Source organism: Panulirus ornatus, chromosome 6 (genome assembly GCF_036320965.1).
Source record: "Panulirus ornatus isolate Po-2019 chromosome 6, ASM3632096v1, whole genome shotgun sequence".
Taxonomy (NCBI): Eukaryota; Metazoa; Arthropoda; class Malacostraca; order Decapoda; family Palinuridae; genus Panulirus; species Panulirus ornatus.
The window spans coordinates 31,204,940-31,223,540 of NC_092229.1; the positions used below are offsets into that span (position 1 = coordinate 31,204,940).

The 18,601-nt window shown below is 40.0% G+C and overlaps 1 protein-coding gene across 1 annotated transcript in view; it reads left to right on the forward strand.

Annotated features, from left to right (window-relative positions):
- The window catches only part of metro (membrane palmitoylated protein 7-like protein metro), a 278,984-nt gene extending 261,437 nt beyond the window's left edge, over nt 1-17,547 (forward strand). The window contains exon 12 of the mRNA XM_071662259.1: nt 13,695-17,547. Coding sequence (XP_071518360.1) covers nt 13,695-13,871 — 177 coding nt within the window. The 3' untranslated portion in view covers nt 13,872-17,547. The remainder of the gene's footprint in view (nt 1-13,694) is intronic.
- Nucleotides 17,548-18,601: the final 1,054 nt, after the last annotated feature.

Sequence of the window (18,601 nt, forward strand, 5' to 3'; positions counted from 1 at the left end):
GTGCAGAATAGAAAAAGGTAAGAGCAAATGACGTAATGGGAGTGTGGAGGAATGGGATGTATTTAGGGAAGCAGTGATGGCTTGCGCAAAAGTATGCCTGTGGTATGAGAAAGGTGGAAAGTAGGCAGATTAGAAAGGGAAGTGAGTGGTGGGATGAAGAAGTAAGATTGTTAGTGAAAGAAAAGAGAGAGGCGTTAGGATGATTTTTGTAGGGAAATACTGTAAATGACTGGGACATGTATAAAAGAAACAGGCAGGAGGTCAAGAGAAAGGTGCAAGAGGTGAAAAAGAGGGTAAATGAGAGTTGGGGCGAGAGAGTATCGTTAAATTTTAGGGAGAATAAACGGATGTTTTCGAAGGAGGTAAGTAATGTGCATAAGACAAGAGAACAAATGGGAATATAGGTGAAGGTGGCTAATGGGGAGGTAATAACAAGTACTGGTAAAGTGAGAAGGAGATGGAGTGAATATTTTGAAGGTTTGTTTAATGTGTTTGATGATATAGTGGCAGATATAGGGTGTTTTGTTAGATGTGGTGTGCATAGTGAGAGGATCAGCGAGAATGGTTTGGTAAACAGAGAGGAAGTAGTGAAAGCTTTGCAGGAGATGAAAGCTGGCAACACGGCAGGTTTGGATGGTATTGCAGTGGAATCTATTGAAGAAAGGGGTGACTGTGTTGTTGACTGGTTGGTGAAAATATTTAATGTATGTATGGTTCATGGTGAAGTGCCTGAGGATTGGCGGAATGCATGCATAGTGCCACTGTATAAAGGGAAAGTGGATAAAGGTGAGTGTTCAAATTACAGAGGTATAAGTTTGTTGAGTATTCCTGGGAAATTATATGGAAGGGTATTGATTAAGAGGGTGAAGGCATGTTCAGAGCATCAGATTGGGGAAGAGCAGTGTGGTTTCAGAAGTGGTAGAGGATGTATGGACCAGGTGTTTGCTTTGAAGAATGTATGTGAGAAATACTTAGAAAAGCAAATGGATTTGTATGTAGCATTTATGGATCTGGAGAAGGCATATGATATAGTTGATAGAGATGCACTGTGAAATGTATTATGAATATATGGTGTGGGATGCAAGTTGTTAGAAGCAGTGAAAAGTATTTATCGAGGATGTAAGGCATGTGTATGAGTAGGAGGAGAGGAAAGTGATTGGTTCTCAGTGAATGTTGGTTTGTGACAGGGGTGCGTGATATCTCTATGGTTGTTTAAATTGTTTATGGATGGGGTTGTTAGGGAGTAGAATGCAAGAGTTTTAGAGAGAGGGGCAAGTACACAGTTTGTTATGGATGAGAGAGCTTGGGAAGTGTGTCAGTTGTTGTTTGCTGATGATACAGTGCTGGTGGCTGATTCAGGTGAGAAACTGCAGAAGCTCATGACTGAGTTTGGTAAAGTGTGTGAATGAAGAAAGCTGAGAGTAAATGTGAATAAGAGCAAGGTTATTAGGATATAGTAGGGCTGAGGGACAAGTCAGTTGGAAGGTACATTTGAACGGAGAAAAACTGGAGGAAGTGAAGTGTTTTAGATATCTGGGAGTGGATTTGGCAGCGGATGGAACCATGGAAGCGGAAGTGAGTCATAGGGTGGGGGAGGGGGCGAAAGTTCTGTGAGCGTTGAAAAACATGTGGAAGGCGAGACCATTATCTCGGAAAGCAAAAATGGGTATGTTTGAAGGAATAGTGGTTCAGACAATGTTATATGGTTGCGAGGTATGGGCTATACGTAGAGTTGTGCAGAGGAGGGTGGATGTGTTGGAAATGAGATGTTTGAGGACAATATGTGGTGGTGGTTTGATCAAGTAAGCAATGAAAGGGTAAGAGAGATGTGTGGTGGTAAAAAGAGTGTGGTTGAGAGTACAGAAGAGGGAGTTTTGAAATGGTTTTGTCACATGGAGAGAATGACTGAGGAAAGATTGACAGAAGAGGGAGTTTTGAAATGGTTTGGTCACATGGAGAGAATGAGTGAGGAAAGATTGACAAAGAGGATATGTGTGTCAGAGGTGGAGGAAATGAGGACAAGTGGGAGACCAAATTGGTGGTGGAAAGATGGAGTGAAAAAGATTTTGAGTGATCGGGGCCTGAACATGCAGGAGGGTGAAAGGAGTGCAAGGAATAGAGTGAATTGGAACGATGTGGTATACCAGGGTCGACGTGCTGTCAATGGATTGAACCCAGGCATGTGAAGCGTCTGGTAAATTATGGAAAGTTTTGTGGGGCCTGGATGTGGAAAGGGAGCTGTGGTTTCGGTGCATTATACATGACAGCTAGAGACTGAGTGTGAACGAATGTGGCCTTTGTGTCTTTTCCTAGCACTACCTCGTGCATATGTAGGGGGAGGGGGCTGTCATTTCATGTGTGGCAGGGTGGCAATGGGAATGAATAAGGGCAGACAGTATGAATTATGTACATGTGTATATATGTGTAGGTCTGTGTGTATATATATGTATACGTTGAGATGTATAGGTATGTATACGTGCATGTGTGGACATGTATGTATATACATGTGTATGTGGGAGGGTTGGGCCATCTTTCATCTGTTTCCTTGCGCTACCTTGCTAACGCGGGAGACAGATACTAAGTATATTAAATAAATAAATGATAATTTTTTTTTTTTTTTTTTTTGCTTTGTCGCTGTCTCCCGCTTTTGCGAGGTAGCGCAAGGAAACAGACGAAAGAAATGGCCCAACCCACCCCCACACACATGTATATACATACATCCACACACGCAAATATACATACCTACACAGCTTTCCATGGTTTACCCCAGACACTTCACATGCCCTGATTCAATCCACTGACAGCACGTCAACCCCGGTATACCACATCACTCCAATTCACTCTATTCCTTGCCCTCCTTTCACCCTCCTGCATGTTCAGGCCCCGATCACACAAAATCTTTTTCACTCCATCTTTCCACCTCCAATTTGGTCTCCCTCTTCTCCTCGTTCCCTCCACCTCTGACACATATATCCTCTTGGTCAATCTTTCCTCACTCATTCTCTCCATGTGCCCAAACCATTTCAAAACACCCTCTTCTGCTCTCTCAACCACGCTCTTTTTATTTCCACACATCTCTCTTACCCTTACGTTACTTACTCGATCAAACCACCTCACACCACACATTGTCCTCAAACATCTCATTTCCAGCACATCCATCCTCCTGCGCACAACTCTATCCATAGCCCACGCCTCGCAACCATACAACATTGTTGGAACCACTATTCCTTCAAACATACCCATTTTTGCTTTCCGAGATAATGTTCTCGACTTCCACACATTCTTCAAGGCTCCCAGAATTTTCGCCCCCTCCCCCACCCTATGATCCACTTCCGCTTCCATGGTTCCATCCACTGCCAGATCCACTCCCAGATATCTAAAACACTTCACTTCCTCCAGTTTTTCTCCATTCAAACTCACATCCCAATTGACTTGACCCTCAACCCTACTGTACCTAATAACCTTGCTCTTATTCACATTTACTCTTAACTTTCTTCTTTCACACACTTTACCAAACTCAGTCACCAGCTTCTGCAGTTTCTCACATGAATCAGCCACCAGCGCTGTATCATCAGCGAACAACAACTGACTCACTTCCCAAGCTCTCTCATCCCCAACAGACTTCATACTTGCCCCTCTTTCCAAAACTCTTGCATTCACCTCCCTAACAACCCCATCCATAAACAAATTAAACAACCATGGAGACATCACACACCCCTGCTGCAAACCTACATTCACTGAGAACCAATCACTTTCCTCTCTTCCTACACGTACACATGCCTTACATCCTCGATAAAAACTTTTCACTGCTTCTAACAACTTGCCTCCCACACCATATATTCTTAATACCTTCCACAGAGCATCTCTATCAACTCTATCATATGCCTTCTCCAGATCCATAAATGCTACATACAAATCCATTTGCTTTTCTAAGTATTTCTCACATACATTCTTCAAAGCAAACACCTGTATATGTTGAAATGTATAGGTATGTATATGTGCGTGTGTGGACATGTATGTATATACATGTGTATGTGGGTGGGTTGGGCCATTCTTTCATCTGTTTCCTTGTGCTACCTTGTTAACGTGGTAGACAGCGACAAAGTATAATAAATAGATAAATAAATATGTAGATATATGTATACGTTGAAATGTATGGGTATGTATATGTGCGTGTTTATGTATATACATGTGTATGTGGGTGGGTTGGGCCATTCTTTCATCTGTTTCCTTAAGCTACCTCACTTACACGGGAGACAGCATCAAAGTATAAGAGACAGAATTGAATATATATTTATATCTATTATAGTTTGCCGCTGTATCCCGCGTTAGCAAGGTAGCACAAGGAAACAGATGAAATGGCCCAACCTACTAACATAAACATGTATATACATAAACACCCACACATGTACATATACATACCTATACATTTAAACATAAACATACATAGAGATATAGACACATATACCTATTCATACATGCTGCCTTCATCCATTCCCATCACCACCCCACCACACATGATATGGAATCCCCCTCCCCCCTGCATGTGCGCGAGGTAGTGCTAGGAAAAGACAACAAAGGCCACATTCGCTCATACTCAGTCTCTTGCTGTCATGTGTAATACAACCAAACAACAGCTCCCTTTCCACAGTCAGGCCCCACAAAACTTTCCATGGTTTATCCCAGATGCTTCACATGCCCTGGTTCAATCCATTGGCAGCACGTCGACCCCAGAATACCACATTGTTCCAATTCCCTCTATTCCTTGCACGCCTTTCACCCTCCTGCATGTTCAGGCCACGATCGGACAAAATGTTTTTCTCTCCGTCCTTCCACCTCCAATGTGGTCTCCCACTTCTCCTCGTTCCCTCCACCTCTGACAGATATCCTCTTTGTCATTCTTTCCTCACTCATTCTTTCCATGTGACCAAACCATTTCAATACACCCTCATCTGCACTCTCAGCCACACTCTTTTTATTACCACAAATCTCTCTTACCCTTTCGTTACTTACTCGATCAAACCACCTCACACCACATATTGTCCTCAAACATCTCATTTCCAACACATCCACCCTCCTCCTTACAACCCTATCTATAGCCCACACCTCGCAACCATATAACATTGTTGGAACCACTATTCCTTCAAACATACCCATTTTTGCTCTCTGAGATATTGTTTTCATTTCCACATATTCTTCAACACTCCCAGAACCTTTGCCACCTTCCCCCACCCTGTGACTCACTTCTGCTTCCATGGTTCTCTCTGCTGCTAAATCCTCTCCCAGATATCTAAAACACTTCACGTCCTTCAGTTTTTCTCCATTCAAACTTACCTACCAAATGACTTGTTCCTCAACTCTGCTGAACCTAATAACCTTGCTCTTATTCACATTTACTATCAACTTTCTTATTTCACTCACTTTACTAAACTCTGTCACCAGCTTCTGCAGTTTCTCACCTGAATCAGTCACCAGTGCCATATCATCAGCAAACAACAATTGACTCACTTCCTAAGCCCTCTCATCCACAACAGACTGCATACTTGCCCCTCTGTACCCAAAACTCTTGCATTCACCTCCCTAACAATCCTGTGACTCACTTCTGCTTCCATGGTTCCATCCGCTGCTAAATCCACTCCCAGATACCTACACGAACACTTCAGATCCTCAAGTTTTTCTCCATTCAAACTTACCTCCCAGTTGTCTTGTCCCTCAACCCTACTGAACCTAATAACCTTGCTCTTATTCTCATTTACTCTCAGCTTTCTTCTTTCACACACTTTAACACCCAGTCACCAGCTTCTGCAGTTTCTCACCTGAATTAGCCACCAGTGCTGTATCATCAGCGAACAACTGACTCACTTCCCAAGCCCTCTCATCCATAACAGACTGCAAAACTTTTACATTCACCTCCCTAACAACCCCATCCATAAGCAAATCAAACAACTATGGAGACATCACACACACCTGATTCAAACCGACTCACTGGGAACCAGTCACTTTCCTCTCTTCCTACTCGTACACATGCCCTACATCCTTGGTAAAAGTTTTTATCAAGGATAAAAACTTTTCTCTGCTTCTAGCACCTTAACTCCCACACCATATACTCTTAATACCTTCCACAGAACATCTCTGTCAACTCTATCTTATGCCTTCTCCAGATCCATAACTACTACATATAAATCCATTTGTTTTTCTAAGTATTTCTCACATACATTCTTTGAAGCAAACACCTGATCCACACATCCTTTACTACTTCTGAAACCACAATGCTGTTCCCCAATCTGATGTTCTGTGCATGCCTTCTCCCACTCAATCAATACCCTCCCATATAATTTCCCAGGAATACTCAACAAACTTATGCCTCTGTAATTAGAACACTCACCTTTATCCCCTTTGCATTTGTACAGTGGCATTATGCATGCATTCCGCCAATCCTGAGGCACTTCACCACGAACCATACATATGTTGAATATCCTCACTAAGAAGTCAACGACAAAGTCACACCCTTTTTTGATAAATTCCACTGCAATAGCATCTAAACCCGCTTCCTTGCCGGCTGTCATCTTCCGCATAGGTTTCACTACCTCTTCTCTGTTTACCAAACCATTCTCCCTGACCCTCTCATTTTGCACACCACCTCAACCAAATCACCCTATATCTGCCACTCTGTCATCAAACACATTCAACAAACCTTCAGAATACTCACTCCATCTTCTCACTTCACCACTACTTAGTTTTGCCTTCCCATTAGCCCCCTTCACCGATGTTCCCATTTGTTCTCTCATCTTATGCACCTTATTTACCTCCTTCCAAAACATCTCTTTATTCTCCTTGATATTAAACGATACCCTCTCACCCCAACTCTCATTTGCCCTCTTTTTCACCTCTTGCACCATTTTCTTGACCTCCTGCCTCTTTCTTATAGACATCTCCCAGTCATTTGCATTATTTCCCTGCAAAAATCATCCAAATGCTTCTCTCTTCTCTTTCACTAACAATCATACCCTTCATCCCATCACTTATTCCCCTTTCTAATCTGCCCACCTCCCACCTTTCTCATGCCGCAGGCATCTTTTGCACAAGCCATCACTGCTTCCCTAAATACATTCCATTCCTCCCTCACTCCCCTTACATCATTTGCTCCCACATGCTTATATGTTATTATCATTATACTTGATCGCTGTTTCTCGTGTCAGCAAGATAGTACTAGGAAACAGACATAGAGTGGCCCATCCACTCATATTAACATTTACATACATACATGCATATGTACATACATATACATTTTTTTTTTTTTTTTGCTTTGTCGCTGTCTCCCGTGCTTGCGAGGTAGCACAAGGAAACAGACGAAAGAAATGGCCCAACCCACCACCATACACATGTATATACATACGTCCTCACACGCAAATATACATACCTACACAGCTTTCCATGGTTTACCCCAGACGCTTCACATGCCCTGATTCAATCCACTGACAGCACGTCAACCCTGGTATACCACATCGATCCAATTCACTCTATTCCTTGCCCTCCTTTCACCCTCCTGCATGTTCAGGCCCCGATCACACAAAATCTTTTTCACTCCATCTTTCCACCTCCAATTTGGTCTCCCACTTCTCGTTCCCTCCACCTCCGACACATATATCCTCTTGGTCAATCTTTCCTCACTCATTCTCTCCATGTGCCCAAACCATTTCAAAGCACCCTCTTCTGCTCTCTCAACCACGCTCTTTTTATTTCCACACCTTCAATATGTGCCCATTTCACTTAGGCAAGATCATTGAGTGCATAACAACGGTCAGAACCCAGCTACTACCTTCTAACTCCAAGATGACAAATTTTCACAAGTTTGGACAAGTACACATATGTTCACGTCATGTCCAGAACCTGACAAGTTGAGGGCAAGAAGCTGAAAAATTCAGGTGCCTGTTTGTGTATACTGCAAATCTTATACAGGATGTTGATTTGAAATGTTAAAAGTGATACTGTATGTGCCTATCTGTTGTAATGAAAACACAATAAAGAAATCATTTCATGCAAAGAGTACAAAGTCAGTTCTGGTAAGAGGTATTCTAATCAATAAAAGATTACTTGATCACTTCTGTTACATGCATTGCATCAGGCCCCACTGTATCTGTGTTTCGGAACGTTTCAATGACACCAGCTGTACCTGTTTCCAAAGGTTTTAACAAACATGCCCAGTATCCATGTCTTCAAAATCTTTGAAACCTCATCAAACACTCCAGCTTCTGTCTCGCCTTTAAAGTTCGTAAATATGAATTATGTACGTGTATATATGTATAAGTCTACGTATGTGTATATATGTATACGTTGAAGTGTATAGGTATGTATATGTGTGTGTGTGGATGTGCATATATATACATGTGTATGTGGGTATATACATATACATATCAACATATATACATCAACATACAGACATATACATATATGCACATGCATATTCATATTTGCTAGCTTTCATCCATTCCCAGTGCCAGGAAAACATTTGTTCACACTCTGACTTTAGCTGTCATGTGTATGCACTGAAACCACAGCTTCCTATTCGCATCCAGGCCCCATAGACTTTCCATGGTTTACCCTAGACTTTCCACATGCCCTCATTCAGTTCATGGATGGCACATTGACCCCGGTATACCATATCTTTCTGATTCACTTTATTTCCTGTACACCTATCACCCTCCTGTATGTTCAGGCCCCAATCACTCAAAATCTTTTTCACTCCATCCTTCCAAATCCAATTTGGCCTCCCACTTCTCCTTGTTCCCTCCACCTCTGACACATATATCCTCTTTGACAACCTTTCTTCACTTATTCTCTCCATATGTCCAAACCATTTCAACATACCCTCTTCTGTAGTCTTAACCACACTCTTTTTTTTTTTTACCACACATCTCTCTTACCCTTTCATTACTTCAACAAACCACCTCATACCACATATCGTCTTTAAACATTTAATTTCCAACCCATCCACCCTCCTTCATATAACTCTATCTATAGCCCATGCCTTTCAAGCATATAATATTGTTGGAACTACTATTCCTTCAAACATACCCATTTTTGCTCTCCAAGATAACATTCTCTCCTTCCACACATTCCTCATGGCTCCAAGAACGTTCACCCCTTCCCCCACCCTGTGACTCTTTTCCACTTCCATGGTTCCATTCATTGCTAAGTCCACTCCCAGATATCTAAAGCACTTCACTTACTCCAGTTATTCTACATTCAAACTTACATCCCAATTAACTTGTCCCTCAACACTGCTGAATATAATAATCTTGCTTTTATTCACATTTACTCTCAACTTTCTTTCACACACTTTTCCAAACTCAGTCCCCAACTTCTGCGACCACCAGTGCTGTATCATTGGTGAACAACAACTGACACTTCCTAGGCTCTGTCATCCTCAACAGACTGCATACTCACTCATCTTTCCAAAACTCTTGCATTTACCTCCCTAACCACCCAATCCATAAACAAATTAAATGACCATAGGGACATCACACTCCCATTCCACAGACCGACCTTCGGTGGGAACCAATCACTCTCCTCTTCCTACTCGTACAAATGCTTTACACCTTTGATAAAAACTTTTCACTGGTTCAAACAGTTTACCTCCCAAACCATATACCCTTCAGACCTTCCACAAAGGAGCTCTATCAACCCCATCATTTTCCTTCTCCAGATCCATAAATGCCACATAAAAATCAATCTGTTTCTCTAAATACTTCTCACATACATTCTTCAAAGCAAACACCTGAGCCACACATCCTCCACCACTTCTGAAACCACACTGCTCCTCCCCAATCTGATGCTCTGTGCATCCCTTCACCCTCTCAATCAATACCCTCCCATACAATTTTCCAGGAATACTCAACAAACTTATACCTCTGTAGTTTGAACACTCATCTTTATCCCCTTTGCCTTTATACAATGGCACTATACATGCATTCTACCAATCCTCAGGCACTTCACCATGATCCATACGTACAATGAATATCCTTACAAACTTATCAACAATACAGTCGCCCCCTTTCTTAATAAATTCAAGTGCAATACCATCCAAACCCGCTACCTTGCTGGCTTTCACCACCTCTTCTTTCTTAACCTCTCTAACCCTCTCACTCTGCACACCACCCTGACTAAAACACCCTACATATGCCATGTATGTATATGTGTGTATAATTAGATGGCCTTGATTAGTCCATTCAAATGCCTCTGCTGTCTGAACTTAAAAAATATATTTCCCTGCTGTTAACCTAACAACCTTTCTTTCATTCTCATTTACTCTCAGCTCTCACCTTTCTCACACTCTACCAAATTCAGAATCCTACTTACACGATGTCATTCTCAAATCTGGCATCAGTACCTATGTCATTAGCAAACAATAACTGACTTATCTCCCAAACTTCCCAGTTGCTGAAAGATTGAAGACCTGCTCCTATCTCCAAGACCATTGCATTTACCTCCGTCCCTCACCTCTCCCTCTCCTCAAATAAATTAAACATCCATAGTAACAGAAGATACCCACCTTTGCCTGAAACCACTCTCCAACTCACCTTACAGTAACAAAAAATACTCCAATGCTCAGTGCAGCTTTTTTCATTTTTTTTTTTTTTTTGTGCTTTGTCGCTGTCTCCCGCGTTTGCGAGGTAGCGCAAGGAAACAGACGAAAGAAATGGCCCAACCCCCCCCCATACACATGTATATACATACGTCCACACACGCAAATATACATACCTACACAGCTTTCCATGGTTTACCCCAGACGCTTCACATGCCCTGATTCAGTCCACCGACAGCACGTCAACCCCGGTACACCACATCGCTCCAACTCACCCCACTCCCCGCCCTCCTTTCACCCTCCCGCATGTTCAGGCCCCGATCACACAAAATCCCTTTCACTCCATCCCTCCACCTCCAATCCGGCCTCCCTCCTCCTCCTATATTTGTTTTTCCTTCCACAGACCATCTCTGTCAACTTTATCAAACACTTACTCCAGATCCATAAATGCCACATACAAATCCATCTGTTTCTGTGAGTTTTTCTCCCTCACATTGTTCAAAGCAAACACTTTGTTTCACACATCTGCTGCCACTCAAGAAGCCACATTGTTCCTGTTCAATCTGAAACTCTTTTTGGTGCCACCACTTTCACATACAATACAACTTTTCAGGTACACTAAACTGACTTATTCCTCAATAATTTGAGCCTTACTTTTATCCATCTTGCCTTTATACAGTGGCACCAAAAAGGCAATTAGCCAGTCCTCTGGCACCTCACCATACTTACGTTAAGAATCCTAACCAATCAACAACACAGTGACTTCCTTGCTTTAGAAATACAACTGCAGTTTCATCCACCCTTGTTACCTTGCCACTCTTCATCTTATGCAAGGCTTTCACCTCCTCTCTTTTTTATCAACCCACTCGTCAAAACTCTCTCGCTTTGCATTCCTCCCCAAGCTAAACACTACTCTTCTGCCACTCTAGCATCAAGCTTATTGAACAGTCCTTCACAGTATTCACTCCATCTCCTCATCACCTCATTTCTGCCTCTTCTTTATTAGCCCTTCACCAATGTTCACATTCATTCTTTTGTTTTCTCACACTATTAACCTCCTTCCAAAACACTTTCTCATTCATCCTGAAGTTGGTTAGGCTTACTCACCCTAACTCTTATTTGCCCTCTTTTTCACCTGCACCTTCCTTTTGACCTTCTTTCTCTTTCCTTTATACATCTTCCAGTCACTTGCACTTCCTTCCTGCAGATGATTCCCATACACCTCTCTTTTCTCTTTCACTAGGAACTTTGTCATCCAACCCTCGCTACCTTTTCTCACGTGCCCACCTCCTACCTTCCGCATGCCACTTAGTTCTCTTGCACATGTCTTCACTGCTTCCATAAATACCTTCCCATTCCTCATCCACTACCATGGCTTCATTTACTTTCACCTTTTCCCATTCCACCCACAGTAAGTCTCTCCTGCTAATTCTTCACACAATATTCATTTCCAAGCTCTTTCACTTTCACCACCCTCTTCCTCCCCATATCATCTTCACCTTTTCAGAAAACCTCTACAAAGCTTCACCCTCATCTCCACTAAGTGTGAAGTAATGGATAAATTTTCTGACGTTTAGAAATTTCTACAATGGCTATGACAGGTGTTGATAGAGCACCATGTGTTTTCATTTGAGGTATGTTCGTAAAATGAATTATAAGTATACTTGGTGAATGCTACAGAGTGAACATAAACTTTTAAACTGAAACAGCAATGAGAAATATGAATAATGATAAGGGTCAGCTTTCGTAACTCCTCTACCCTTCATCTACCATTCTATCAGTTTTCAAGATATGTTTCAGGGGAGTTTCCAGTTTCTTTTGTGCTTCTAAATAGGTACTTTCAGCACATTCACATCCAAGAGTCTTTCTGCACACCTATCATTTTGTACATAATCCAATAATGCCTGCTTCCTATCTTTCCTATTCACACACCTATACCTTTGTTTGAAGGAATAGTGGTTCCAACAATGTCACATGGATGTGAGGTGTGGCCTATAGATAGGGTTGTGCGGAGGAGGGTGGATGTGTTGGAAATCAGATGTTTGAGGACAATATGTAGTGTGAGGTGGTTTGATCGAGTAAGTAATAATAGGGTAAGAGAGATGTGTGGTAATAAAAAGAGTGTGGTTGAGAGAGCAGAAGAGGGTGTTTTGAAATGGTTGGGTCACATGGAGAGAATGAGTGAGGAAAGATTGATCAAGAGGATATATGTGTCAGAAGTGGAGGGAATGAGGAGAAGTGGGGGACCAAATTGGAGGTGGAAAGATGGAGTGAAAAAGATTTTGAGTGATCGGGGCCTGAACATGCAGGAGGGTGAAAGACGTGCAAGGAATAGAGTAAATTGGAACAGTGTGTTATACTGGGGTTGACGTGTTGTCAATGGATTGAACCAGGGCACGTGAAGCATCTGGGGTAAACCATGGAAAGTTTTGTGGGGTCTGTATGTGGAAAGGGAGCTGTGGTTTCTGTGCATTGTACATGACAGCTAGAGACTGAGTGTGAACGAATGTGGCCTTTGTTGTCTTTTCCTAGCAATACCTCGTGCACGCATGGGGGGGGGGGGAGGGGGGTTGTCAATTTTATGTGTGGTGGGGTGGTGACAGGAAGTGAATAAAGGCAGCAAGTATGAATTATGTACATGTGTATATATGTATAAGTCTATGTATGTATATGTACACGTTGAAATGTACAGGTATGTATATGTGCATGTGTGGGTGTATATGTATATACATGTGTATGTGGGTGGGTTGGGCCATTCTTTCGTCTGTTTCCTTGCGCTACCTCACTAATGCGGGAGACAGCGACAAAGTATAATAAATAATTGAATATAAATTATACCTTTGTATGTCCATTGTTTCAAGTAGCATTGCTTTTTGTGAGACCTTAGATGAAAAGTCACCTTTGGTTTGGTTGGATAATTATAAATAGATGAAAATGAGCACAGTCTCATCAAGGAATGTCTCAGTCCAACAGAGTCTATCCTTTCCTTTTCATTGAATACTGTATAGCTTTGAAGTTGCAGAAGCCCTCTAGTAAGGGTCCTGTGGTTATATTTTGGTCTCTTTATGTAATAATGAATGTTTGTTATAATTTTGCCTGATTTTTACAGGAAGATGAGTTCAGGGACATGTTGAAGGCAGCAGCAAGAATTGAATTTCACTATTCACATTGGTTTGACGAGGTCATTGTTAATGATGAATTATCTTCATCCTTTGAACGCTTGGCTGCTGCTGTAAATAAAGTGGAAACAGAACCCTTGTGGGTGCCTGCATCATGGGTGCAGTAATGGTATTATCACATGCATTGGTTCTGTTTGTGGGTAGTGCAGCAATAAGACTAATTCATCATGCATTACAAAGATAAGGTGAGTGAAAAGCAACCTCTTTGTGACTGATCACATCATGACACAGTGTTGCAAACACACTTATCTGTAATTTAGTTTGTGCCTTTCTTTTAGTGAAAGTTACAAGAACTGAAGATTTGTGAATTTATTGTTGTTATTCATCACTTGGAATATCTTGAAATGACTGACAGACTTTAGGCATTTGTATGGTTTGTTATCAGATTCATCGAAACCATGTGGTTACTCTTCATTGTCTCCATAAACTTATGCACATAACAGTTAGTAAACAGTTAGTATCATACTGAGTATGTGACCAGTTATAATTCAGTGTGAAAAAAGTTTTCAGTGTGTAACATCAAGCTCTTTGCAGTGTTTGATAAAGAAGGAGGCAGCTAGTTATGATTTATGAAAAAAATCTCTGGATAGATTTTCTGATGTTAGATATTTCCAAAATGGCTTTAACAGGTGTTGATATAGCACCATGTGTTTTTGTTTGAGGCATGTGTGTAAGTAAATCATAAACATACTTGATGAACACCACAAAGTTAACATAAACTTTTAAACTGAAACAACAAGGAGAAGAAAGAAAAATTATAAGGATCAGCTTTCATAACTCTTCTACTCTTCCTCTACCATTATATCAGTTCCCAAGATCTGTTTCAGTGGACTTATCAATATCTCTTGTGCCTCAAAACTACTTATTAATTGACATTAACATGTCATAGAGGTGTGCATGTAATCCTTTAAGTGATTAGTTATTTAGTTCAAAGCATGTTGAACTTTGTCCCATACTGCTGCAGATAACATTAATTATAATTGTAATTATCAACAGTTTTATGCTAATACATATTTATTGATTAATGTTACTAGATACCTCAACCCATTAATACATTTTTTCATCCCCACCATGCTGATTACTATTTATAGAATCTCATGTATGAGTGAGAAGTTTGTATCATATGAATGGAGAAGTAATGAGATGAATGTCATCATTCATCTTGAAGTGTACAAAGCCTCTGTTGTACATTATTGATTCATAGTGTGAAAGTTTTTTGACCTGGCTGTAGGTGAGACTATAAAAAGGAGTTTTTTGAGAATTCAGAGACAGTCAGTACAGAAGAAATTGTTGAGGAGTTGGAGATTAGTTATTGGCATTTCATCTTCATGAGTTTTATTTTGGTCCTGAGCCAAATTGTGATAGTCATCTTTTCAGAAAACCATTTAGTTATAGATGTTGGTTTTGATAAACTACAAATAAGTTGGCAATACTCATTCATAGTACATCTATCTAGTCATGTTTTGAGGATCCTCAGCTCCTGATGGAAGTGTTGAGTGTTCTTCTGACACTTAAGTGGCAATAATGGTGTTGTGCTAGCTGATCAACATTAGCAAACATTAGGGTATATTCGGGGTGTAATATGAAATAGTTATTTGTGTGCTTCTCCTTTGGTCAAAAGGTGAATGTAATACAGTACAGAATATGCAAGTAATGGGTTGTTTTTGCATACATTCCTTAATGATAAGTACATGTAGACCTATATTTTTATTACATCTGTTTTTCTTATAAGAATAGACTCATACTGTCAAAAATGATTGTTGTGCATTTGTGTACAGAAATTGGCAGCTAAAAAGAATGAATTCATTGTTTATCGTGTAAATGACAAGCTTTGGAGTAACTGTTTTAGTATGGTCCTTCCAGCATTTGTGGAGAAGGGAAGGTAAAAGGGGAAATGTACTCCTAAAATCATAGATGAAACAAATGTAGCCATCTGAGGATCACAAAGTCAGGGACTAAGTATGTTGATAAGAATTCCTGTATGATTATGGAATTATTGTTGTTGTAGTCAGTTGTCTGCTTTATCTGAGCACAAAGATTATGTGAAAATATATGCTGGTCATTTTACTGAGTTGATTATAATGCTGATGATAAATTCTGAAGCTTGTGAGTGGAGGTTTCTTTTCATGTGACAAGTGATCAGGAAAAGAATGTTTATAATTGATAATACATAAAGGAATCAAAGCATGTGATGTAGCTGATATTCAAGTATATATGTTACTCTTGCTAAAAACGACATAAGATGTTAATTTAACATGGTCTTTGTGAAAATCAGATTTGTCCTGCTGATAAAGATAGGAAATAGATATGAACAGGGTATACATTAACTTTTATCTGAATGGGGTAGAGGATGTCACTATGGCTTGATGCTATATTTAAGATAAATTTTGCCAAATATTTTGTCTTGACTAGTTCTTCCATCCTAAAATAGAACTAATATTTTACAGTTTAAGCTTATACTTATGACTTGAGAAATAATGATAGCTTCTCATTATAGTATGTTGAAAAGCAATGTAATTTTTTCCTGTCATATTTCATTCAAAGGATTCTGAAGACATTATAAGTGATTTTGTAATTGAAGCGTTAATGAACTTAACAGATGTGTGATTTTTCTTTTGCTTTTATGTTTGTGGATTGCTTTAGAGAACATTTAGTGTAACAAAATGTTCTCAGATTTGAAATGTTCTCACTTTTGAAAATCATATTTGGAAAGATTCTGTACAGTTGCATATGGAGGCAGTATGATGAAATTCTTATTTTAAAAAACTCTTTCAATTAACTGACAATATTTTTTAAAAGTCTGATTTCTTTAGTTTAAAGTGAAATTATTTTACTTTTTTATGAAACACAAAGGTTATAATAATATCACTGATTTCTTTACTTTTCTTGACTGTGGAAAGCCCAACTGCTTCCAAAAACATACCTTTCTTTCCAAAATTTCTTATGAAGGCTGCCTAGCCCTAATCTTCTTATGCAGGCACATGAATTACATGATGTTTATGAAAGCTGGATGTTTTCTAGTGAAAGATTAAAAGAATTGTCTATAATTGTGATGCTTTTATGGGCCTTCCAGGGTCAAGTGGATAGGTTCAAATCCTGGTTGTAGCGTCAGTCCAGTCATTCCAGACATTCATCCTCCTTTAAGAGTTGGTCAATAAAAATGGGTAACTAGCATAGGTTAGGGTATGCTTATATATATATTATATTATATTATACTTTGTTGCTGTCTGCCACATTAGCAAGGTAGCGCAAGGAAACAGACAAAAGAATGGCCCAACCCACCCACATACAAATGTATATACATACATGTCCACACATGCACATATACATACCTGTACATCTCAACGTATACATATATATATATACACACACAGACATACATATATACACATGTACATAATTCATACTGTCTGCCCTTATTTGTCCCCGTCGCCACCCCGCCACACATGAAATGACAACACCCTCCCCCACATGTGTGTGAGGTAGCACTATGAAAAGACAACAAAGGCCACATTCGTTCACACTCAGTCTCTAGCTTGTGTGTGAGGTAGCACTATGAAAAGACAACAAAGGCCACATTCGTTCACAGTCAGTCTCTAGCTATCATGTATAATGCACCGAAACCACAGCTCCCTTTCCACATCTAGGCCTCACAAAACTTTCCATGGTTTACCCCAGACGTTTCACATGCCCTGGTTCAATCCATTGACAGCACATCGACCCCCTGTATATATATATATATATATATATATATATATATATATATATATATATATATATATATATATATATATATATATATATATATATATTTTTTTTTTTTTTCATACTATTCGCCATTTCCCGCATTAGTGAGGTAGCGTTAAGAACACAGGACTGGGCCTTTGAGGGAATATCCTCACCTGGCCCCCTTCTCTGTTCCTGCTTTTGGAAAATTAAGAAAAAAATGAGAGGGGAGGATTTCCAGCCCCCTGCTCCCGCTATATATATATATATATATATTTATATATATATATATATATATATCTTTCTTTTCTTTCATACTATTCGCCATTTCCCGCATTAGCGAGGTAGCGTTAAGAAGAGAGGACTGGGCCTTAGAGGGAATATCCTCACCTGGCCCCCTTCTCTGTTCCTTCTTTTGGAAAATTAAAAAAAAACGAGAGGGGAGGATTTCCAGCCACCCGCTCCCTCCCCTTTTAGTCACCTTCTACGACATGCAGGGAATACGTGGGAAGTATTCTTTCTCCCCTATCCCCAGGGATATATATATATATATATATATATATATATATATATATATATATTTTTTTTTTTTTTTTTTTTTTAAATTTTCCAAAAGAAGGAACAGAGAAGGGGGCCATATGAGGATATTCCCTCAAAGGCCCAGTCCTCTGTTCTTAACGCTACCTCGCTAATGCGGGAAATGGCGAATAGTATGAAAAAAAAAATATATATATATATATATATATATATATATCTGTGTGATCGGGGCCTGAACATGCAGGAGGGTGAAAGGAGGGCAAGGAATAGAGTGAATTGGAGCGATGTGGTATACCGGGGTTGACGTGCTGTCAGTGGATTGAATCAAGGCATGTGAAGCGTCTGGGGTAAACCATGGAAAGTTGTGTAGGTATGTATATTTGCGTGTGTGGACGTATGTATATACATGTGTATGGGGGGGTTTGGGCCATTTCTTTTCGTCTGTTTCCTTGCGCTACCTCGCAAACGCGGGAGACAGCGACAAAGTATAATAAAAAAAAAAATAATATATATATATATATATATATATATATATATATATATATATATATATATATATATATATATATATATA